Raw genomic sequence first — 25,027 nt, 5'->3', positions numbered from 1 at the left:
ACTTTGCAACCATTTCTAGTCTTTGTTGCCTGAAACCAGTCTGCCCTCCCTGGTTATAAGCATGTTCAGGAAAGCTGCTACAGGCTGTCTGGCAGATACAAACAGACTGTGCTGCCCAGAGCAGCCAGAAGGAAACTCGTTCTTTAAAAACTGGTAACCAGGTATTGGTTGAGACAGGAGTGGTATCGAGAATGAGTGAGGACCACCCGGGCAAACAGACCCCGAGGTCAGGTATGTTGTCCTTGGGATGTGCTTGGATTTTTCTCCAAATCTTGTGGCTTATGTCTTCATTTCCTTTTTCCTTCTCCACTGGTTTTGTTTTAAAGAGTCACAGTATTTCTTTCCCAGTTTCTTTTCCCCTTAGGGATAAATGTCAGTCCAAAGGCTGTTGTATGCATTTCTTTTCCAGAGCTTTCAAACCTCAGGCCTGCTCCCTTTGTGGCTTGTCCACATTGAACAGCACTGTCTCTATCCTGCTTGTCCTCCACAGTTTGTCCTGCAGAGGGAAGAAAGTGAAAACAATCTCTTCCCCTGAAACCAGAGGAGGACTTGAACCAGGGAGAATCCAGTTTTCTTTGGATTTTGCTGGCCACACCCAGAAAAGCTTCTTTTTCTTTTTTCAAGTTCCAAGAAATGTTTTATGGCCTTAACTGCACAATCAGATTGTGCCAGATTGGGGATGTGCTGAGTGGGGCAGTGGAGGTGCAGGGCCAACCTCACTCTTCTGTTCTGGGGTTCAGAGGCTAGTTGCCATGAGGCAGAGAGATCAGATAGCAGTGATTGGGGGTCAGTTCACTCCTGTGATAGATCCCTTATGCAGATTTCCTTTGAAGAGAGAGGAGTCAAGTTCATTAATTAAAGGAGCCTGGCTTAGAGAGGCCTGTAATTATAGGTGCTAGAAATCTGAATTTTAAGAGGTCTCTGCAGCTGCATTTTGAAAAATGTAGGGAGGCACCGAGAAATACAGGCTGTGGACAAGAATGTGGCTGAACCAGATTTGGGAGGTTCAGGTTTTGGCAGAATACCTCTTCAAATTCATATTTATTCTTTCATTCTTTCTTTTTTTTTAATGCAAAGATGAACCTATGTTTTTTTGTTTTGTTTTGTTTAAATAATGAAGGCTATACCCTATGACTGAGTGGCTGGAATTGTCACGGTATGGAGGGGTGGGAAGGAGGTGCTACAAACTAGAAGGTGCTTCGTTTTTAAAGAAGCAAGATGTATCTTTGGTCCCTTAGAGATGCAGCATCTGAAAAAATGAAATCATTTCTTTATTGAAACGAGTGAGGGGAACAGGGACAAACGGAATTTGAATGCAGTCTGTGGTGGCAACAGTCTCTGGTGGCACGTCCTGGGCAAATGTTGGGCTCTGGAATCTTTGTCCTTACTTCTCGGTCTCCATCATAAATTACTTTTCCCTTTGAGCCCAGGGTTACAAACAGAACTCTTCATACCTTTATGGGAAGTCTTGTTCCTGTCCCTTTTCCTCTCTTTTCCTCAATTATTTGTAGGTTGACCTTTTGCTGTGGGTACTTTCTCTTGCCCCCCCCCTCCATTTTTTATCTTCCTATTTGATTTAGAAGGGTTCCTTTCTGCTTCTTGTTAAGAAAAAAAACCTTTGCTTAGGCCCATGACAATTTGCATCTCTGTTAATTAACCTTGGCTAATTTGGGTTGTGGATAGGAGTGGGGAGAGTTAGGGTTAGATGATGAGTAGGGGTCCCCTCCCAGTGTCCGCTGGGAAGGAGAGACAAGACTAGTGGTCAGTGGGGTCCCTCCAAAGACCTGTGTGACTTAAGAGTTTCACATGGTGGGAGGCAAACGAATGCCGTGATGAGCTTTCTTTCTTCCTTATTAGCTTTGTCTCCTTGGGGGTACTTCAGCATTATCCCATTTCTCAGTCTGTACTCTCTGCCCCCTGCTTTGAGGATTGTAAGGGGCCAAATATATACATAAGTATGTGTATGTGTGTGTATGTATGTTGTGTGTATTTTTTTTATGACAAGTCCTCTGTCCTCTTTTCTTACATTCTTGTATGCATATATATTGGGAAATCTGCTAACAGTGAACCCATAAACTGTGGAGTAGAACAAAAGTCTCGAAGACTGTCATTTGGTACATTTACAGTATGCAGATTGCACTTCCAATTAGATTGAAACCTCTATTTAGCAGAGTGGTTTGGGGAAATAAATAACTTTTGAAGAAGAAGGCCTACTATATATAATAGATATATTTTTTATTTCCTTCAGTTGCCAGCACCGAGCTTCCTGCCTTCCAAACCCTTGCTCTGAAATGCTGATTCAGAAGCAGGCAGCATCTTTGGGCTCTTTACAGAATAAATGCTTCTCTTTCGCTTTCCTGGCACAGGGATTTCATCCTTGATTTACAGTGCTCAGCTTGTTAGCGCCGGCGAAGGGGAGATGGTGTGAAGGTCATTATGTCTGTTTCGTCCTCTGGAGAGAAAGTGTTTCTTCCTGTGTGCTTGTGGTCGTGGTGGGGTTTGAGTGCCCCCCTCCATCTGTCAGAAAGAGTCGGGCAAAACTCTCACTTCTTTCTTCTCCACCCTCTGTGCTACATGCTGACCAACAGGAGATGGACGATTTTGAAAGCCTAATTCAGAATTTCAGGAAGAGGAGCACTCTGCCGAGTAGAGAGCTTCTCTCCAACACCCCCGTGGAATTTCATTTTATAATCCTCCTCTTCTCACAGCCCAACCGTGACAAACTGACAGATAATTAACAGATCAGGTCCTCCTCTTAGCTGCCGTCCGATGCCGGATGCCGGAAGCTGCTCTTGCTTTATGCGGGTCCTTCAGCAGCTCTGTGCTTGTGGGTGGTGGTGTACTAAGTGGTCAGAGCAGGGAGAGCAGTGAGTGCTTTGGGAAAAGCAAACAATGCTCTTTAGAAGAGAGAGTGCTTAAAAGGGAGAGGGGAGCAGTAAAGGTGCTGGCTTGAAAGTACCTGGTGAAAATCCTTGGACTTTTCAGGGTTGCAGTCCTGAACACCACCACCTGCCTCAGGGAATGGTGAGCTGAGTTATAATAGGATGCCTGATTACAAAGACATTTTGAAGGCCACTTAAGTTTCAGGTCAGGCTGTGCATTAGGCGCACTAATCCTTTGCCGTAACACTGGCCTGGAATTGCAAAATTGGAAGTACGTAGTCAGTTGTGTTATAGCTTTGGCATCAGATATTTCTGTACATATACAGGTCCTGCCCTGTGTGATTTTCTCTCAGCTACCCGACTTTTCTTTTTCCAAGGAAAGAAGAATTCACTGTGAGAGTATTCTCTTCTACCTACCAGTGACTTTTAAATTAAAACTATTTTTCTGTTTATCTTGTGTGGTCACTTTTTCATCTTTATGATTTGCAATATTAACGAGTAGATAAACATAGCAACATGTAGGGGCTTACCCATAGGCTCAGGTCTGTGGGCCTGGCATGTTGGAGCAGAAAGGAGTACCTAATTGCATCAAAACCACTCTAAGTTCATGTATGTGGAGCCCATCAAGCTGAAAGCATCCAGACAGCATCTGCTGTTATCAAATCACTCGTGAATCCAGCTAATTAAAATAGAGCTTCATTTTTCTGAACCATTGTTTGGCAGGAATTCGAAACGGGTCTAACCCAATTTCTGCGTGTTTATGAGCCTTTATTATATCAGAGTTACTTTTCTGTAAATGTACAGGGCAGTGTTAAATGAATTGATCCACGTTTGTATCACTGTAGACGTACTGTGGACTTGCTAATGATTTCTCTTCCAGCTTTCTGGTTTCCAGACATACTTTTGAAAGCTTTATGTTTTCTTTTTCTATCCTCTGCTCTTTGTCCTCTCCTTTTTAAAAAAATGTTAACCTTTCTTTTACTTTTAACCTTTTTTCTTTGAAAACAGGATAAGCTTTTTATTTGTTTGTTCCCTTAATGAAATTTTCCTTTCCATTTCTTTCTCCATTTCCATTTCTCTTTGTTTTTCCTTTTCTTCCCTGCTTCCTGTTTTGCTCATTCTTCTAGTAGACAAGATTTGCCTTTTCTCTACCTTTTTTCTTCCTGTGTTCTATTCTCTCCCTTTATTTTTCTCTTATCTCTCCTCCCTTCTATTTTTTCTTCCATGCCTTTCCCTTCTTTTCTCTTTTCTTGCTTCTTTCTATCTCCTCCCATTTTTTCCTAATAAAACATTCTTACACCTTTGCCTCCACTTGCAAATACAGATTTGAGCAGAAAGTGGGTGTTTTATAGAGGCAGAGGGATTCGGCTGCTGAAAGATGACGTCAGCCTATTTTGCTTCTTGGAATTTGCTTGCATGCTTTATTTTAGGTTTTTTTTAAAGGATTTTTCAAACCACATCTACTCGATTTTATAGTCTAATAATCCTACTTTGAAGATGAAAAGTATTATATAAATGCTAACTAATTATTCCTTATAATAAGGAGTCTCTAAGCAGGATTAGTTCCATTTTACAGATGAGAAAGCAGAAACAGGACAGGCAAGTAGTTCTCTGAAAGTTACTGGAGAAATTGGTGACTGAGTTAAATTAACACCAGGTCATCTTCGGCTTTGATTCTTGTTTACTGCTTTATAGGAGTTCACTTTTCTTCCCCTTCGAGCCATACACATTTAAGGTGAGGGTGAAAGAACACAAGCCCTTTCCCCCTTTCTCTTCATGTACTTTTAATCTTCTGAAGTTTCATTTGTAATCTTTAGATGTTAAATGACTTCCTGGGTAATTCCTAGGAAAGAAGAATGCCAAACCACTTACGTCCCGATAAACCCTCTTCCATTATAGTCTCAAAGCTGAGGGCTCACTTTCTGTTTCCAGCAGCTTCCAGTAAGTGGGCCCACGTCACGTGCTCTGACCCCAATGACCATAGGGTTGTAGGACGTGCTGCCGTATTTGATTGAATTTAGCCATTTTGGAATGATGTGTGTATGAAGTCGTCTCTTGCATTACTGTGGCCTTTGTTTTTGCTAATGCATTTTGACATTACAGGTGTAGCCTTGGCTTGGCTTGCTCAGAGAGGGCAAGGCTACTCTTACCAAACTTAAGAGCAGAATTCATGACACTGCTGTACAGTGAATCCAGTGTTTACATTTAGCTAATAAGAAGAGTAAGGAAAATGATTTTATAGGAAAGATAGCCAAGTGACAGAGGCCTATCCTAACTCCATATCCAAAAAAAGAAAAAATCAGTTAATATTATTCTCTTACAGAGAATTAGAGCCAGTGGATAGAAGGTTCAAGAAAGTAGATTTCAGCTCAATTCAAAGAAGGACTCCTGAAAATGAGTTGACAATCTCTTAAGGAAATGAGTTCCCTGTTCATTCTAAGTGCTCAAGCAGGGGGTCGCTGATGATTTGTCAGGGTTTTTGAATAGGGCAGTCCTGGGTCGTATGTGGTACCTGGTGACCTGAGATCTCTTGGTGTCTTTCCTCTTCCTAGACTCTGACAGCAAAAGTGGCATATCTGCTTGTTCTGTTTGATTCTGTAAGTGCTGGATGTACTAGGACCCAGTGAATGCTCAGTAACTATTCGTTAATTAACTATTAATTAATTTCTTAATCTAACTTGTATAAAACCTGTTCTTTTTCAGTTTAGTTCAGGAAAATCACAGTCTGGCACCCTCCTGGAATGTGTCCTTCTGGATAGCCAGATTTCCTGGATGGCCATCGAGATCCATGTGAAAACAAACAAAACTCTTTAAAACTTTTGGCTGTGAATTGTATAAAATGGATTATTTACTTTCTCACTTTATTAAGCAGAGTATCTGGAATATAATCTAATCCTGATGACTCAGTATCATTATTTTAGATGTAAATGTTTATATTGTGTTGTAAGTATAGCCCTATTTTCAAAACCTGTTGAAATATCTTGTGTTATTTGCTCCTACTCTAAATGACCCCACCTATGCTAATTGACCCCAAACTAATAAGCTTTTTGCATTTTTTATTTGCTTTTCATGGATGTTTCTCTCAACATTTGTTGCTAGGCTTTTTTTGCTATCACTTCTTTCATCTGTAAGTGTCCCTGTACTAGCTGGCTCATTCCTTCTTTCTCTTTTGCAGTTTTTAATCTTCTGTGATTTGGACTCTAGATAACTAAGCTTGTTAGAACTGTATACAAAATAAATAGGAAGTAGTGTGAGTAAAGCTCTTCTATGTGTAAAATATATAGAATTTGTGATACCTTCTTTTGGTGGCAGTGATTTCTTCTTCCTTTTCCTCCACCCTTTCCCCTCTCCATTGGTTTTCGGCTTTTGTTTTTCGGTGTTTTCTTTTTCTTTAATTAGAACAGTTGTAGGTTTACAGGAAACTCATTCAGAAAGTACAGCCTTCCCATATATATCCCCCTCTCACACATGGTTTTCCCTATTTGAATTGGGTGAACTGGGTGAATTGGAGAGCTGAGCTCCAGAAAGGTTGGGTCTTGCCCTTGACCCTCCTTGAACCAAGCTCATATATCTGGCCTAGGTATCATAGGCTGCCTCTCATTTTATAGAAATTATAAAATGGCATAGCTAGAAGAGTCCTGAAGGTCATCTTTTAACCCCTTATTTTATCTGAGGCACAGAGCAGGGAAGCCAGAGGATAAGGTTTCGTGACAAGTCAGTGTCACGGTTGAACTCAGTATGCAGGTTTCTTGCGACCCAGTCCCCTTTCTGTTGTGCCATGCTGTCAGGTTCTCTTCCCTACCAACTTGAAGTAAAATGTGTGTAATTGAAGGAAAAAAAAGGCATTTGTATAAGGTAAAATAATGGAGAAAAATTCTCTACTTGTTTATAAGCAGGTTCAGCTTTAAAGTACATAAACCAAAAAGGGCTTCTGTTTGTTGCAGTGTTTGGCTGTGTTTGCACTCAAGGATGATATCGATATTGTAGGAGAAGCTTGAATCCGTTCATTCAAATTTACAAGAAATGCTGTTTCCTTTTAGTTAAAAAAAAAAATCCAAGAGAGCATTTGATTTGAGGAACCAAAAGTCTAGAAAATGTATCCGGGAGTCCTCGTCAATTTGGGGCATAATGAAATATAAAAAATAGTCAATAAAAGCTCCTTTATTACTTTAACTGTTTAAATGTGGAGTTTTTAGCCATCAGGTTAATGTTTTGGTATCATTTTTTTATTTGATTGTGAGCACTTTTCCAGGTAGCTCTGCTACTTGAGCGCTAATCAGATTCCCACAGATGAATGGTGCTAGCTGCAGCCTTACATCACCGCCTTTTTGCTTCGACATTATTTTATTTGGTTTTCCTGTAAAAGTTAATAACTCTGTGTCCATGTGTTTAAACAGGCAAGAAGAGAGAGAGAGGACAATGAACAGAAAACGATGAGCGATGTTTCAGGAAGCTTTTGCTAAATTGAGGGGACCTAGGGATTTTTGTCTTTTCAAAGCTTTTCATCTTATGAGTAGGGCTTAGAGAATCAAGAAGGTTGCAAAGCAAGATGGTAATTCATAACCCTTCGGATAACAAAACGTGAACTTTTCTCTGTTTTCTAGTCAGAGCTGAAAGGAATTCAAAATGAGTTACCATGTTTTAGAGGAGAATGAGGATGCTCAATAGAACTGACTTGCATAATGGTGACAATTATTTAATTTTTACATTAATTTCTAATAAATTGCATGCTCATTTGGTATCTCTTAGAATGCCAGGAGTTATAAGAGCATTAGATGTAGGGCATAAAGACCCTGATCTTCATCTTCCCATTTCAGGTAGGGGACAGTGGCTTGTGACCAAGAAGTCTCTGGTGTCTAGTGGGCTTTGTTGAATCGTTTGTCTTTCAAAGTGCTTGCTTGTTCATTTGTAGCTGTGGTTGTTAATAAAAGGAATGTTTGTGATGGTTAGTGAAAGGTTGCTGAGTGGGTCAAGGCCATGAGGAATACCATTTGATTCTTCCTGTCTTACTATGGATTTCCTTGCTGAGCTGATAATGTCTAAATTGGGGTTTATCAGAGGAGGTTACTGGTATCTACTGATGCAGTTTCTCTTCTGAATTTACACCATGGTACTAAAGACATAGTCTGCGGGCACAAATCTAATAATGAATATGAGAATATGTTCCACAGTCCCTATTTCAGTGCCTCTGAAAGATGTCTAAAAAATTACCACTCTTTCATCATCTGTACCAGAGGCCTAGCTTCTCTTCTCTGTGTCACACACTTGGTATGGATGAGTTACTTCTGAAGTCATTGAGAAAGGTACAACCTATGTTGGATTCTCCTTTCTCAGAAAATAGAACCTGATGACCCCTTATTTCATATGGATGTGGGTAGCTCTGGTGTGTCACCCTTTTATTGCCAGGGTTGATTCTGCTGGTCTTACTGTCTAGGTGGATAAGCCATTCCCATCTGCTCCCCAGGGCTTGCATGCTTGGGAAGGAGAGTGACTTTCCTCTGAGAGGAGCTGATTTCTTTTGGTCATTTGACCATAGAAACACAATTTCTAGCCCCTACCATCTTACTGTAAATTTGAAGATTTTTGAGTGTGTCAGTTGACTCTGCTATGAATTGTATCTTTGAAACTCATGTTTAATTTTTTTTCCTTAGCCCTTAAAGGAATCTAAAATAATAGCAGGAACTAGGACTTGATGGTCTGTGATTAGCAGATCTTAACTGTTTACTTTTTTCTACTTTCCAATAGATCTAAAGGTAATCTTTAGCTGCCCTCATCTGTTATTTCAAATTCTTTTCTCACTGTCTTTTGGGTTTGAACTGTTTCTAGGGTCTGGCTAGTTCTTTTTTTGTATTCAAATCTATTTTTGACATTTAATTTTTCTTTTTTCTTATGGGATGTCCAGTAGGAGTGCTATTTTGTGCCTCCTCGGAGGTTTTATTTTGTGCTGTATGTGGGGTGATAGTCCAGAGTGTCTCTTCCTTAGAATTCCAGAGCTCATCTTCTTGCCCTCAGAGAAGAAGATGCTAAGTGATCACCAAGGGACCCTGTCCCTCCTGGTGGTGACCTATTTGGTGTCTAACGCCCAGTGGTGACTTAATGTTTGAAGTTGTCACCATCCATGACACAACTTTCCTTCATCCCTTTCATAATCATCCCTGAGCTCTATAGTGCATAACTAGAGAGGACTTTACCAAGCTCCTTCTGGCCCAGCTTCAAAAGAGGTGGGACCTGAAGTAGTGTTTCAGCCCACTATCATCCAAAGGGACTAGAGTTTAGGGGAAGTAACCTTTAAAATGCATAAACTTCAACCTGTGATGAAAGAAAGGGAGTGAAGGAGGACTAGGCAGTTAGGAAGGTCCAGGGGACTGTGTGCTACATGTATTTTTAGTTTTGGAGTCACCAGCCACCGTCACTGTGTGAGCTCACAGTCCTCCCAGGGAGCTTCTTGGACACTGAGTCATTACATTCCTCTGGAGTGATTCAACTCAACAGCTTGACACCTTCATTAATTTTACAACATGAAGCCTGGGTGCTCTGCTTCCTCTGTAAGAGTGCAGAGAAACTGGAGGAGTGTAGAAAACATAAAACCAAAGGAAACTGGAAGAAGCAGCAGTCAAGGAACTGTCGAAAGACATCGTGTTAAGAAATTGGACCCTTTGCTTTTTCTTGGAATCTCCTGGGACCGAGCACCCACCCCTTGCCACTCGCCTCTGGCACATAAACCTTTTATTTCTGTTCCTGGCATGCTGGTGGAGTCTCAGACTTGCAGCTAGCTCGTTTGCCTTCTCTGCTGAGGTCACTGCTACCGTGATCCGTGTATAATGGCATTTTCCTCCTCTTTTCAGCATGGAGGCTATTACAGTTTCTTCTCTAAACAGGACTTCAAACAATTTGCTGCCAGTTGGATTTCAAAGCCAAGGAAAAGGCAAATGTCATCCTTTTTTTCTCCCCTCTTTGGGTAACTGCTTTGTTGGTTGCATCAAAAATTATAGGGACTGCTATCTAAATTCAGGAGGGGATGCATGGGGACAAGGCATTTAAATTTGCTTTTTCTTTCTCCCTGAAAGAGAAAATCCTTTTCCTTCTCAACCTTTCCTAAAAAAGAACTTTGATCTTCTCAACACAGAAGCAAGGGTTTTCGTTTCTTCTGCAGCAAGTGTTTTCCCTCCAGCTCTTTCTGTGGTTCTGCTGTTTAGCGTTACTGCTCAACTGCGCCAGTTCCCTTCGGGTGGAAGTCGGCATCCAGAGTCCTCAGCAGGACATGGAAATCTCTCCATGTCACCCTTCTGTCCCTAAAACACTGTCATTTGATCTTAAACAGTGGATGTTGGTTTAAGATGCTTTATATTTCACATATGTTTCTGGAAAAACTACTTGAATTGAATAACAAAACAGTGATGTTCTGGCAGGCAGTTCATGCAGTATTTTTTAACTAGGACCAAGAAGAAAAACTTAAATGGCAGGGATATTTCACTTTGAAAGGTTGTTTTTGCACATGTGAAGTTGCCACTTTTCATAAAGGCTTTTACTACATATATCAATGTGTTTTAAGAGAAACTAGGGTCAATAATGCATGCTTTAGAATTCCCTAAAGACAGAATTACACAATAGACCTCAAAATATATTATGTTCTACCATGCCAACTCTTGTGCACGTCTACCAGAGATATTTTCTTTAATGTGTAAAACGAAAGGACAGAGGAAAGAAAAACAAAGGAAATTAGGGCCCGCAAGCTTAATTAGTATAGGATTGTGACCCAGATCAACAATGGGAAGGACACAATGACAAAAACCAGGAAATTCCAAGTTGAAAGAGAGTCTATTTCCTTTAACTCCTTGAATGCCAGAGCACTTGTTAGCGCACTCCTTACCCAGGTGCGGGAGGCTGGCTAGCTTTAGTACAACTCACTGTCTTTATTTTTGAACTTCCTGGCTTTTGTTGACTCTCCCCTCTTAATTTAAGTGAAACATACTTTATGTATGTGTGTGGTAATTGTAGTTAAACGGGCTCAGAGTACCTTTTGATTTTGTAACCCTCAGAGAAGGGGGAAGAGTAAAAAAAAAAAAAACCAAAAAAAAAACCCTGTCACTGTCATCTGTTCATTTTTAATGAGCAATTTTTAAAAATTGAAAATAAAAGGGGAAAATGAATAGGTGTTGAACCAGCCCGTGATATGTAAATGCCAACTAGTAATTACCTAAAACCTCAATTTTCATTCTGTTTCATCTTGCAAAACATTTCATTTTCACTGAGTGAAAACACTTAATTTGGACCGTGCGAGTTAGCGCCACGGCTGCCTCTGGCCTGCGCCTCCGCTGCTTCCGGCTAGGGGGCACTTGGGCTCTGTGGCTGCCTCCGAACCTTGTCCACCTCAAGGTTATTCCCCTCTTGCCATGCCAGTGATTTTGCTCCGAGTTCAGTGGAGCCCGCCTGCCCGCCCCCTCTCCCACTAGTCTGGTTTTGGGGAGCCTTGTTCCTCCTTGTCCTTGCAGAGTAGCGGATTGCGTTTTGGCTGAGCGAGCCTTCCTCTGCATATTAACTTTCCCTTCTTACCTGGCTATTAGACCCTGGCTTCTCGGAGCTGGGTTTCACACTCAGAGAGCAGCTTGCTGCTAGTCTCCGTTTCTCCTGTCGCGATTCCAAACACAGTTGTTTCTATTTTCTGTTTATTGCTGCTGCTTTTTCTTCTTTCCTTTCTTTCCATTTTGGAGTCTAGGGCAACTCTGATTGAAGCTCACACACTTAGAATTATGATGCTGATGTTTCGTTTCTTTTGCATGCTCATAGGTTTTCTTTTACTCTGGTTTAGAATCTGTCACCTTTGGGGTGTATTGTGCAGCACCGTGGAGTGTGGCTTGTGGTCACCCCCGCTTCCTTCCCCCACTACCTATTCCCTGGCTGGAAAAAGGGCTTGTGGAATTGAGAAAGAGAGCCAAAGTGCCCAGGATTGTGAACCACAGATTACAGAAGATTCTGGATACAGATAGCCCGAATTATGTTGTCCTAGGACCCTGGATCCGAACGTGCTCTGCCTGGAATCTCAAGGAATGCGGCCTCTTTAGTGAGATATATAGCTTCATAATTAGCCCGTTGCATTTTTTCATGAGTGCTAGCATCAGCGTTCTACGATGTGTTTCTCTGATTAACAGCTGCTTTGCAACTATTTCCTTGTGCCACCAATGACCATATTTGTCAAGGAATTCCTGACAGAGTACTGATTTCTTACTAAAATGCAGCATTTCTATGTGAAGAGGCTCTCTCATTTTCAGTGATGCCCGGCTCTTAAAGTCAGTCCTTGTTAAAACTTGAGTTGGCTTTGGTCTGTCGCTTGTTAACAGGATTCTGGATGCTGACTTTAGAGTACCAGCATAGGAACCTTTCACAGGCAATTTAATCTGTGCAGTGCACGAACAGCAGCGTGGCATCAGACCCTCACATTGGTCGTTTTCTTTTGCCCTCTAGTTGTGAGCTCTCTGGTTTGAAAAGGACTTGGCTTTGGTTGTTAGTGTCATTAATTTTTGAATATTTTAAATATTTTAAAATGGCTAATGAATGCCCACATTTTAGGAGATAGATGAGTCTGTAGTACACAGGAGTGCTGAAATTGGTGGCGTTCCAAATAAGTGTCACTGGAGACAATGCATCAGATTTACATGTCAGGTGCAAAGTGTGAAGGCTCCCTCATACCCCAGGGTCGTTGTTAGGCAGGCTCTGTTCTCCTGTCCCCCTGTACATTCTGAGGATTACAATGTGCAGGTCTTTTGTAGGAGAGCTTAAAATACATAGGAAGCATCTCTTCTGTGAGGACTGTCAGGTACCTCGATTCTTCTCACCAGGGATTACTTATCCTACACAATGCATTTAATGGCACATAGTTCATATTAGATAATCCCTGAGGATACTGTATGCCATTGATTTATACGGTTACAAATCCTGGTTTCTCAAACACAGATCTCCCTCAATTGGCCAGTCGTCTTGGATCCAAAGGTGGTTTTCAATCTGAAGCCCACCCCCACCACCCTGTTTCTGAGTTGCTGCCAGTCATACCTGCGTAACCATTGTTATAAGACTGCCAAGACAAGGATTTACTCCACCTCTTCGCCCCTCAGTTTTACCTTCTAGCTTTAAGTGATAGAGAGTGAAAATTATTAAATATCCCTAAAATCGGGGAATTTAGTGGTGGTGAGGTTTTACTTTGTTTTCTTTAGGGAGGGTAACAGAAGGTAGGGTCAGAGGGAGAGGGCAAACTTTGCTCCTGTTTTCTTCTGAGTCAGTCTTTTTTTTTTTTTTTAATTAAGCTAGCTACTGTTAATTCAAGGTACACTCACTAAGAACTTTATTAGCACAAGAACAAGGGAAAAGGAAGCCAATTCCGTATTTATCATTGACTCAAGTGCAAGTGGCATAGACAACAGTGTGAAGTGCTTTGTGCCAGAATTTTCCCTGGCTTGCCGCACTTTCACAACGTTTGCAATAAAGTTCCTGTCTCCGTTTTACATCTTTGACATTGAGGTGGAAGATTTGGCCTGAATTTATGTAATTTACCTGGGCACAAATATAACCCATGAATAGTCACATTCATCTTCTAATTAGAAAATCAAACGATAATACAGGACAGGCTGCAGGCACCCCATCATTTAATCCAACAAAAACGTGTTGTGTGTTGGACCTCTGCAGAGGAAAGAGTCGCTTGAAATTGCTTCATGAAGTTAATGAAAAGTGCCCAAAAATAGGTGACTGAAAGACACACACAGACTGCACTGTCAGTTATTTAATATGTTAGAATCTTTGCATTATGGGTAAAGAATTTGGGGAAATCTTTTACCATCTATGTATGAATCATAGGGCTTATAAAATTCTAGTTTGGATGGGACCCTCCCACCCATACCCGATTATAGTACCAGTTCCTTGTGGGGAGGGAGAAGAGTAAAGAGTAGCTGAAGAAATAATTAGTGAAAGGAGGAGAAAGGTTTTCGTATGTCCACCCTTACATGTAGCTGCTTCTCTGGGAATCTTTCTTATTCAGCACATTATGTTGAGGCTATTAGTTTGGGTGCTTTATATTTTTGCATCTGATGTAGTGATATTGATGCTGTTAAACATGTGATTTGCTTGTCGCCTGCATTTTCAGACAAAGATCAAGAGGAACATAAACAAGCCCCAAATATACTTTATGTAGGTGTTTGGCAGTATTATTTTATATGACTTCAAATTAGTGAATGGAAACTTTAAAAGAAATTGTTCATATTTTTGCAAGTTTGAAGTGTGCCGGGACTTTGTCAAATTCCCGTTAAAATAAATACGTCAATTTCATCTCCCTTCCAAATTCATTTATCTTGCTTTTTTAAAAGGTGTTTTCTACTTTACCTGATGTTTAAATTGGATTCGCTCATTTATGCTGTTCTTTGCTATATCCCCCACGTTTTTCTTAAATGAATTACTAATGACAGGGCACTCCATCATTCGCTCTCTACAGCCACTTTAAGGAAAGCATGGTGATCTAAACCTTTTAACCTATTAAAGATGATTTTTCCCAATTGAATCAGACCCACCACAGGTGTAATAACTAATCATTTAAACTACACCTGCTATTATGTATTTTTAAGCCATTATGCGTGTTGGATAGATGATAATTCATGTTTATTGCATTGTCCGATGGATCCGTTTTGCCTACACTAGGCTGATTAATGTATTTAAAGAAATAAGAGATGCAATTTAAAAAAAAAAAATTGATGGAATGCACCAAGCGCTGCATTGAGTGCACCATTAAACCCATCAGAACTTTGCTCCCTGACCAGAAATGCATATACCAAGGACTATATTAAAAAAGCAAGGTGAAACCTGTGTGTTTTAGTTGTGGGATTCTGTTTTCTTTCTCTGCCATGGAAAGTTTTGGAAGGATGAAGGAAAGGTTTATGTTTCTTTGAGTAAATGATAGGAGCTGTGCTGTAGCCTTTCCTGCTTGAGACCTGTGTGTCCACGTTTCCTCTGACACCTGGTACACTTGTCACAGCGCGCAGAGACTGCTGCCTCATACGAATACCATAATTTTCTTGTGTACCGAAGGTGTATTTTTTCTCCAGGTGAAGAATGATAATCCTTCAGCCACTTGAGCTGTGCAGTTGGCATTGACCCTGATGGCCTGTGATTCCGTAACTGTCCACTCTCTTTCCAGGGAGTGGGCCTTTCTTCTTTCTGTTTTTCTCCTTCTTCCTTTGTTACCACTTCCCTTTCCTACTTCTCCCCTTTCCTTTTTTTTGTATCCCCCACTTCAGTTACTTGTCCTGCTTTCTCCTCTGGTCCTATTAGTGCCTTCTCCTCTTCCCTTTCCCTCCTTCTACCCGTTCCCTTTTCTTTCTTTTTTCTTTTTCTCTTCTTTCTTTCCTTCCTCCTTTCCCTCTTCCATCTCTTCATTAAAATGCTTCAGTTTTTTGGGTGTGTTAGATTTTTCTTGATTTTGGTGCAACCTGAGGAGATCTGTTTGAGACGATAAGGGAGTGAATATGTGGTTTGAAGGTTCTAGAGTCTCAAACATTGATTTTTCTCTGTCCAGAACAGGCTGTGTTCAGTGCAGTTCATGGCTGTGGTTAATACCATAGCACATTTGCAATGTTGGATGGATTCACACCAGAAGGGAGCTGGGCTTGGCTCTCAGGGAGCAGTAGTGTGTTTTGCTGCCCAAGTCTGATAAGTACAGGGGACCTGAGTTATCTTTTAGGGAGAATGTCCTTGTTAAGCCTCTTCAAGAGGAATTTTGGAGACATATATAAGGGAGTTGCCCTTCTCCCCCCACCCCGTTTTCTCTGGTTTCTCCTCAACATCTTTTGTTACCAGAGAAGTCTATCTGATCTCAGGGTTAAATTCATAGAAAATATGGGGAAAGAGAGGATTTATAGCTTGTATTCCATTTATAGTCACAGGGCTTTCTGTTTGAATCTATGTATAACTGCTACCCTTAATTTGAAGGACCTTAAAAAACTTCCCAATATTTGGCCCATTAGAAATTTTTTCTCTCAACAATTTATGAGTAAACTGCTGTGACACCTATTGACTTTACCTGTAATGTGAGACTATCTTATTCTTTTGGTTTGGAGGAGGTGAATAATGCCAATCATTTAAAATGGCCCCTTTCTTCTCTGGGATAGTTTGGCGCTTCCCACCCATTGGACTAATGTCTGGGATGGAGAGCAGACCGTGGCTGTGTAAAACACATGCTGTGTGTGCGCTGAGTAATATGAGGGTTCAACCCGCCAGGTTTTCCTTCCATCCCCTACTTAGCTTATTTGTACATAGGAAGTTTTCATTCAATAATATTCATTACCAGAGGTAGCTAGATAGTCTGTCATTTTTTCAGCTTTTACCCACGAAAGCCCAATCCTTGTCCTTTTTCAGCTCCATTGCCTAAGAGGGACCAGGGTGGATGGCCATATGTGTTGTCTCTTGCCTAACCCCTTTTTTTTTATTATTATTAAATTCAGTTTTATTGAAATACATTCACACACCATACAATCATCCATGATATACAATCCACTGTCCACAGTATGATAACATAGTTATGCGTTCATCACCACAGTCTATCTCTGAACATTTTCCTTACATCAGAAAGAACCAGAACAAGAATAAAAAATAAAAGTGAAAAAAACACCCAAATCATCCCCCCATCCCACCCCATTTGTCCTTTAGTTTTTATCCCCATTCCTCCACTCATCCATACACTAGATAAAGGGGTTGTGATCCACAAGGTCTTCACAATCACATTGTCACCCCTTGTAATCTACATTATTACATAATTGTCTTCAGGAGTCCAGACTGCTGGGTTGTAGTTTGGTAGTTTCGGGTATTTACTTCTAGCTATTCCAATACATTAAAGCCTAAGAGGTGTTATCTATATAACACATAAGAATGTCCACCAGAGTGACCTCTCGACTCCATTTGGAATCTCTCAGCCACTGAAACTATTTCGTCTCATTTTGCATCCTCCTTTTGGTCAAGAAGATACTCTCAGTCCCACGATGCCGGGTCCACATTCATCCCCGGGAGTCATTCTCTGCGTTGCCAGGGAGATTTACAACCCTGGGAGTTGGGTCCCACGTAGGGGGGAGGGCAGTGAGTTCACCTGTCGAGATGGCTCAGTTAGAGAGAGAGAGGGCCACATCTGAGCAACAAAGAGGTACTCAGGAGGAGACTCTTAGGCACCATTACATACAACTTTAGACTTTCCTTTGTGGTAATGAGCTTCATAAGGGCAAGTCCCATGCTTGAGGGCTCAGCACATCAAACCGCCAGTCCCAATGTTTGTGACAACATACGCTAGGGGATCAGCATCTTAAAGTTTAGAGATAGGCCTTACAATTCAGGGATAGAGTTAACTGCTGTAAGAGCTTACAATCTAGGGACTATTACAATTATTGTGTCCACGTTATTGCCTAACCCCTTTTGTCAGTGTGTGTACAGCACTTGCGACGTTCTGTGGTGGCAGCACAGCCTCTACCCTTCAGATGCTGGTGGAGTAGTTGAGGAGGCAGCCTGAACACTGGAAGACAATATCTACCAAACACACTACAAGCACTAAAGAATTTAAGAGAATAGGGAGATTAGAGATGGCTTGCTTATTTAGGGAAGGATTTGAGGAATTAGAAAAGGCTATAAACGGGCTGTCCTGGTGTTGTCTTTGTGAGAAGGAGGGTAGTGTTGCGATAGATGGAGAGGTAAAATGGAGGCCTTCCAGAAGGAGGGCATAACATGGGAACAAGTGTAGTGAAAGAAGAGCATATCCAGGAGAGACTACCTGCCCAGGGCTAGTGAAGAATCAGCTAGAACAGGAGAGAACAGGAAAAGATCATTGCAGATCTTAACAACTAGGCTGAGGGCATTAGATTTTATAGAATCAAATGCAGGAAGCCAATGAAGATGAGGAAATGACATAATCTTTTATTTAGGTAATTTTTGTTTTTAAATTTTTATTGTGCTAACATTATATAACACAAAATTTCCCATTTTAACCACTTTTAAGTGTATAGTAGTTTGGCATTAATTACATTCACAGTGTTGTGTGACCATCGCCACCTTCCATTACCATAATTTTTTCTTCACCCGAAGTTGAAGCTCTGTGCCTGTTAAACACTGACCCCCCCAATTCTTTGCACCACCCCCTGCCCCGACCCTGGTAACCTCTCATCCACTTTCCATCTCTGTGAATAAGGTAGCTTTTCAATTTAAGTAATAACTGGTTATAAATTTGATCACAATGCTATGCTTTATTCCTATGGGCTTGGGATAAACGTAGCATTTTTCATCTTGAAATTCAGACTTCTGAAGTTTACTTTTCTTCTTTTATCTCCTCCTCCAGATTGCCACAGCAGTGAAGTTTCTACAGAATTCCCGGGTCCGCCAAAGCCCACTTGCTACCAGGAGAGCATTCCTTAAGAAGAAAGGTACAGATTCCCCATGGCCATGCAGAGTGGCTGCAGAAAGGGATTGATGATGGGGAGCATGGAAGCCTTAGTGTGGAGACGTCAAGGGTCTCCTACAGCTGTCTGTGAGAGTGGGAGAGCAGGGCTGAGGAAACCCCCTCAGAAGGGAATGCAGGTTTCTTTCCTTACAGTGGAGCAGAGAGGTGATAGGATTCTGATAATTGATTACCAGACATGACAAGGCCTAGGACTTAGCCCAGAACATCACAGCAGAGGGGGCGTCAGCAGCAGAGCAGCCCGTTGACTCGGGGAGACTTCTGCTTCGGGTCCGTTCTTCTGTTAATGACCCTGGCTGCTGAATAACTGGGTTTTGGTTGGAAGGTCAGCTGCTTCAGTAAAAACTGAGGAAAAAAGAAATGAAGGATGAGGGAAACTAGATGACTAAACAAGGTCAGGTTAAGGTCAAGCTAGGGGTCAGTCTGATTTACAGATTGAAGTGGTAAATTACTGGTTTTATGTATTTCTGTAAGCAGGATAAAATGGATCTTGACAAATTCAATATTGTCCAGAGCAGACAGAATCTATTCCAGTTCTGTTAGCATTTAGGATGATTTTCTTTTTTGTAAAATAAGAAAACAAAACAAAACAAACAGAAAGAAACATTTCTTTTCATTCTTTGAACGTTTCAATTTTTCTAGACATCTAAGCATTTGTTTAAAGGCCTTTATATACTATTAGAGAAAAAAAGTGAGTTTTTCTTCCCATAAAACAAAGCTCTTTTTCCTTTCTGAGCTGGAATGTCAGCCTCAAAATTCTGAGCTTTGAACTTGAAATCATTTTTGGCTGGGATAGGAGATTAAATGGTTTGGTGGTGTTTCCCCAGCCTGCTCCTTGACATCCCAGTGCAGTGATGCTCTGGAGCATGTGGGTCCCTTCACCCGCTTGCATCCTGGGGTTGCAACTCATCAGGGTTTAGAAGAGAGAGAAGCCCAAACATTTCATTCGATGGCAGCTGCTTAGTGCATGTCTGTAGCCCCAAGGCTGGGTTCCTCTAACAGAGCTGGAGAGGGGCGCTGTGTACTTGTCTACTGCACTGTGTGTGTGCCTCCCGTCATTAGGAGATTATTAAAATTTGGAGTGTGTTGGCCGGCCTCTCCACTCCCCAGGCATCACGCCATAAAAGAGTTTTTCCTTGAAATATGTGTATCTGTGGGGAGTAATTAATCATAAAAGCTTAGGGATTTCAGCTCTCTCATCAAAGCATCGTAGCTGGGGAAAGCTGAGCCTAAAAGCCACACTGATTACCCCGGGTAACCTGAGACAAAATCTATGGTTGCTGAGAGATCTTTAGCCCCAGTATATTGGGCCATATTATAACTGCCTGATCTTCTCTTCCACTGACAGTGACCAGTGAGTCCTCATTTTCTCTCAAAAGTAGCTGGGTTAGAATTTCATTTGCAGAAGGTATTTAGAGCAATTTAGAGACAAATGTCTCTGGTGTTTGCTCGGCACTTCCCCACCGCAGGCTTTGCTGAGCAGTTTTAGTATGAGGAGCTCCATCTAATCTGTTTAATTTTAATAAATCCCTGACTGGGAGAAAGAGAGAAAAAAAAGAGAGAGAAACTCTGGACCAAATAATACTTCTTTTGAGTTACTTGACTAATAATTACTGTACAGAAGTAACCGTTTTGTGGAATTATTATTTATTGCCCCCTTTTTAGGCAAAAAAAAAAAAAAAATCAGTTGATTAATGAATTAATTCAGCAAATAGTGGGTGTCCACCCTATGCTGGGCTCTGTTCTAGGCGCTGAGGATTTAGCAGAGAACAAAACAGACAAAATCCCAGCCTTTGCAGCACTTAAATTCTAATGAGGGAAGGCAGATAATTAACAGATGAAAAAATGAAACGCATAATCTGAAAAAATGAAACGCAAGTGCCACAGAGAAGAATCAAGCAGGGAACGCAGGGATGAGGATCACTGGGGTAGCGCGGGAATGGGCTGCAGTTTTAAATAGGGCCATTAGGGAATGCCTCCCTGAGACAGTAACAGCTGAGCGACAACCTGAAGGAGATGGGTCTTTGTCGGTCGAGTGGGCTTATTTCCTTTTTACCCCTAGTTTGGGTTAGAGTTTTTAGAATTTTAGGTGGCGGCAGGAGCCTTGCCAGGCTGTCTTACCCTTCTTCCTCTGAAGAGAACCATTGGGGTTTACCCTTGTACTTAAACCCAGAATCTCTGAAGTTAATCACCCATCTCCATTATCCTCTAAAATGCTGCTTCAGTCAGTAATTATCCATTTCCGCGTTGAATCCCAATAGGGTGAAAGTTCTGGCAGGACCTTTTCTGGGCAGAGTATTCCGAGGTTTGATAGGTGCCTGGGGATGAAAAGCCCCTTTGTGGATTTAAACTTCACTTTTTAAATTTCCGGCTGTTCCTTGGGTCAGGTGTACGTGATCAGCTGAGCTTGGCACCATCTAATGGGGATGAGAGAGGAGGGGCTTTTGCAAAGAAGCACATGTCTCTAATCCCTGCCTCTAACAGTAGTGGTGGAAGGAGAGAGAGTTGGCTGACTGGTTGTTGGGGGCATGTGTCTTGGGAAGGGGAGCAAGTTTCTAGCCTCCTTGCTCCCCGGCAGGACTCGTGGTAGTAGTGGCTTTGAAGCACTGCTTTGGAAGAGCTCTCAGCTACTGTAGTCTTGGCTTTTCCTAGCAAATGTCACTTCAGGGAATTGCAGTGGAGCACTGACTTGAATTATAATCTTGACTTTCTTTTTTTTAATAAACATCTCTTTCCTGAAAAGGCAAATCCAATTTTGCTTTTATTTTAATATTATTTAATATTTAATATAGAAATTGAGGTCCCTGTAGTGCATGCCAGTTCCGTGGAAAATGAAGGTTACTTTAGGCACATCAGCTGAGTTTGTTTTATTGTGAAACCACAGCCTGGAGCAGGACTGTATCCTGCCTTGGTTACTGACAGGCTGAGTGTTGGTGCTCTCTGATTTCGGGGGTTGCAGGTGCTTGGGTGGGCAAGTGGGGAGTGAGTGGGATGATAGGATGGAAGAGTATTGCTTTGCAAAGATCTTTCATGGGTGGGTTTCTTTTTTTTTTGAGATCTCTTTTGGATGCTTTAAAGTCTGAATATGGCGTCATTAATGAGAATCATTTATCATTTTCTTTGAAGTTTGTACTGCCGTTTTGTGTAATTTACAACATTTCTTTCTTTTATCAAGAGATTTTTGAATGAAAGAGAAATGCGGCTGTTCACCTTCAGAGTATTAGAATAAATGTTTTTGTTTTCCTTCCAGCCACTTGATTCTGCAGATGACACATTGGCTGCGGAGTCAGCCACACATGAAGATAATTGGACTGTGTGTGGGGTTTAAGCCCTCATAGCACTGGTCTATATATAGAAGCAGTTCTTGCCAAGCAGACATCATATCTGGGACTTTAAGTAGGCTGCAGTCCAGGCAGATAGATTAACTTAAAAGCAGCAAGAGTCAGTCCAGAAAGTTAGAAGTTTGGAAATTGTTGTCAGTAGGGTTATATGTTGATTTGACATCCTATCCAACCACAAAATATAGGCAGCAGTCTGCTTCCAAGCATGTTTGGCAGGCTGAGTGTAAGATGGGTAAAAGTGACGCCTTGGTTGGGGAGGTTGGGGAGGTTGGGGAGGGGGGGAGATTAATGAGGTGATGGTGGGGGGATAGAGTTGTCTTTTTTTTTTTTTAATCATATTTTTTTAAAATTGTGGAATCTAACATATATACATAGAAGTGATAACTTTCCAAGTGCAATTTAACGAGTAGAGAACAAATTTCAAAGACTATTATGGGTTATAGTTCCACAGTTTCAGTTATTTCCGTATTGTGAAATATACATACAAAAAAAAATATCTCTCAAAGTATGATTTAACAAGTAGTTATATAGGAAATTACCAAAGTTGTTATGAGTCACAGTACCATAGTTTCAGTTATTTCCTTATTGTGAAATGTAACATATATAAAAAAATGTGATAACTTTCAAATTATAATTTAACAAGTAGCTGTAGAACAAATTTCAAAGGATGCTATGGGTTACAGTTCCACCATTTCAATTCTTTCCTTCTAGCTATTCTAGTACCCTAGCAACTAAGAGGAAGAAAATTATATAGAGATTCAGTATTCGTAATCCTTTGTTAAGTTCCATCTTGTCTGTTGCTTTCCCTTCCTCTAATTTAATCACTTTCCCGATCTTCAGGGATGTCTAGGCAGTAACCACCCTAACTTGTTCGTGTAGAAAAGGGGTGTTGATTGTTGTCTTTTAACTTACTCTAACTCTGGTGCACAGAAAGCTTCTAGAAAACAAATGAGCATGATATGCTTTTTCATATAATGCTGCATAGTGGGGCCTGATAGTGTTGGCCAACACTTTGGCTTATTCCTCAGAGTATAAGTAAAGGACTTTATTCTCCTGTAATAAATAGTGCAGGGGCAAAGAAAACTAAACAAATAAAACACTCTACCACACTTTCTCCTTCTAAAAGGTGAAACTAGATCTTATCTTTCTTCTGTTCCTGGAAGCTGAACCCCCAGTAGCAAAACTGCCTTGCTGCTGGGAACTAACATGAGGAAGAAACCTGAGGGTTTCAACCTTGGTGGTGGGATAGAGGTGAGGGGCTTCTTTCACCAGAATATTTTAAGGGGGAGTAAATTCCTACACAGATTTCAATTTCAGTCTCTTTTATTACTTTTCTTTTTTATCATTTAAGTCCATTTCATGAGGTAGTTTGCGTGTCCTTGAATGGAATCTCGTTACCATGAAAGCTTTTTTAGCATTGATTTCATAACAGTCTTAATTTAATAGCTCCGTCATTACTGAGAAGCCCTGGGAGTGAGGTCCTGGCTTTCCAGGTCACTGACCTTTTAATTACAAACCTTGTTCTGATGGCCAGGTTATCGACTGGACAGCTCCCAGCTTGTGCCCCCAGGATGAAAACGAAAATAACTGTGTTTCCTCCCCCATCTCCAGGAAAAAAAAATTGTAACCTTTTGTGTTTCTAAAATTAATTTTCTCCTTCAGCTTTACTTTATAATTAATTCTTGAATGTGTCTTAGTGAAGCCAGAAATCCTTTTACAATGCTTTTTCTTTTTTTTTTCCTTTGGAGATTGGGTCCAGCAGATAGCTTTTAGTGGGGGTGGGGAGTAGAGATCTTGCCAGCTATGTCCCTGGCTTGGTTGTGGCCCATTTCCTCATCCTCAGAAACTGCTGCTGGGAGAAACAGTATTAGCTCTGGGAGGGGCTGTTGGCCCCTTCTGATTCTTTGTTAATGAGACGTGGATTGTGGCATTAAGGTTTAGATTCATTCCTATGTTGACTGGAGTAGTTGAACCCATCATGGATCTTTTTTAAAGATGTCCCCATTCTGAGAAAAGGCAGGGGTTGAATGATTTTTCTTACCTCTCTGTTAGCCTTAGATGGTTGGAGGAAACAAGTGCCGGCAGCTCTCAGTGATGAGCTTGAAACAAATAGGTTGCTCTAAGTTTTCTCTTACCGACTATGAAGAGGGACAGAAAAAGGAGAGGGCAGGTAGTAGGATAGCCAGCTGTCCCGCTTTGCTTTTGTCACTGGAAGCCCCACGTCCTGGGAAGCTCCCCCATCCTGGGCAAACAGGGCAGTTGGCCACCTTAGCCGTAAAAGCCTTTCTTAGGAGTGAGAGTGACCAACAGAAAACGAAATGAATATGTTTTGGGAACCTGAAGGCAGAAGGCAAAGGGAGAAGAGTTCACTAGCAACTAGTTCTGGAGCGTCCAGTGTGCAGCAGCATGGTTTCTTTCCGCACATTCTTCCTGCTCCCATCCCTGGCCTTGGCCTGGTGTGATCCAGTGCAGAAAGCCTCTGGGGGTGAGCGACTGTGCCCTGCAGGTGAGTGAGGAGCTGCCGGTGCGGAGCAGACAGGGCCTTGTGTGGCAGCAGTGCATTTGTTCCCGAGGATGATTGAGCATCTTCATCCATCTGTTGTGAACGGACCGTCTTCCTTCCCTGCCAGTCTTGCATCTGCACATCCATTACCTGCTGTTCTGGACCAGCCTATTCATCACACTGACTGGTTCCCCCCTCCACCCCCAATCAATTTTCCTGTTCCTCTTGTTATCCAAACTTGTCTTGAACTCACAGATTTTTCTCAGCATCCAGGATGAGACCCCCTGAATGCTATGGAAGTAGGAGCACCATGGCTTCCTCATTCAAAAGTGGGAACTGTAACAATTGTTCCCTAAGAAGGCTGAGTGTCTGGTAAGGAGCCAAGTAGGTTCCTCACTTCACCCCAAGATGGGGGCGGGGTGGGGGAAAACGGCACAGGGTGGCTCAGGAGCAAAAAGAACAAAGCTCTTTTGGATTTACCCAGTTTATTTGATGTTTTCCCTGAAAATGAAGAATGATGCCTCTTTTCTTAAATTTGTTTGCCTGCAACAATGCTGCAAAGAAAAGCAAAGTGACCTTGTTATGTGCTTTAGTATTATTACAGCAGGTTTTTTTTTTTTTAAAACATTTCGAAAGGGTAGGACGTACGTGGTTAAAAAAATTCAAACAGTAGGGAAGGATATTAGTGAAAATAAGTTTTTCTCCCATTTTGCTCCTGTTGCCCCACCTATTCTCTTTTCCAGAGAGTGCTGTTATTAACAGTTTCTTGTGTATCATTCCAGAAATACTCTATCCATATAAAAGCATGTTAAAAGTTTTCCTCCCCACACAC

At 41.4% G+C, this 25,027-nt stretch overlaps 1 protein-coding gene across 3 annotated transcripts in view; it reads left to right on the top strand.

Annotated features, from left to right (window-relative positions):
* Positions 1-25,027, top strand: part of PEX14 (peroxisomal biogenesis factor 14) — a 154,418-nt gene that overhangs the window by 49,993 nt on the left and 79,398 nt on the right. For all 3 annotated transcript variants that reach the window (XM_037828546.1, XM_037828548.1, XM_037828547.1), the window contains exon 3: positions 18,232-18,316. In XM_037828546.1, the coding sequence (XP_037684474.1) occupies positions 18,232-18,316 (85 nt within the window). The remainder of the gene's footprint in view (positions 1-18,231; positions 18,317-25,027) is intronic.

This window comes from Choloepus didactylus, chromosome 2 (genome assembly GCF_015220235.1).
Source record: "Choloepus didactylus isolate mChoDid1 chromosome 2, mChoDid1.pri, whole genome shotgun sequence".
NCBI lineage: Eukaryota > Metazoa > Chordata > Mammalia > Pilosa > Megalonychidae > Choloepus > Choloepus didactylus.
This window is presented reverse-complemented; position numbering and strand designations above follow the sequence as displayed.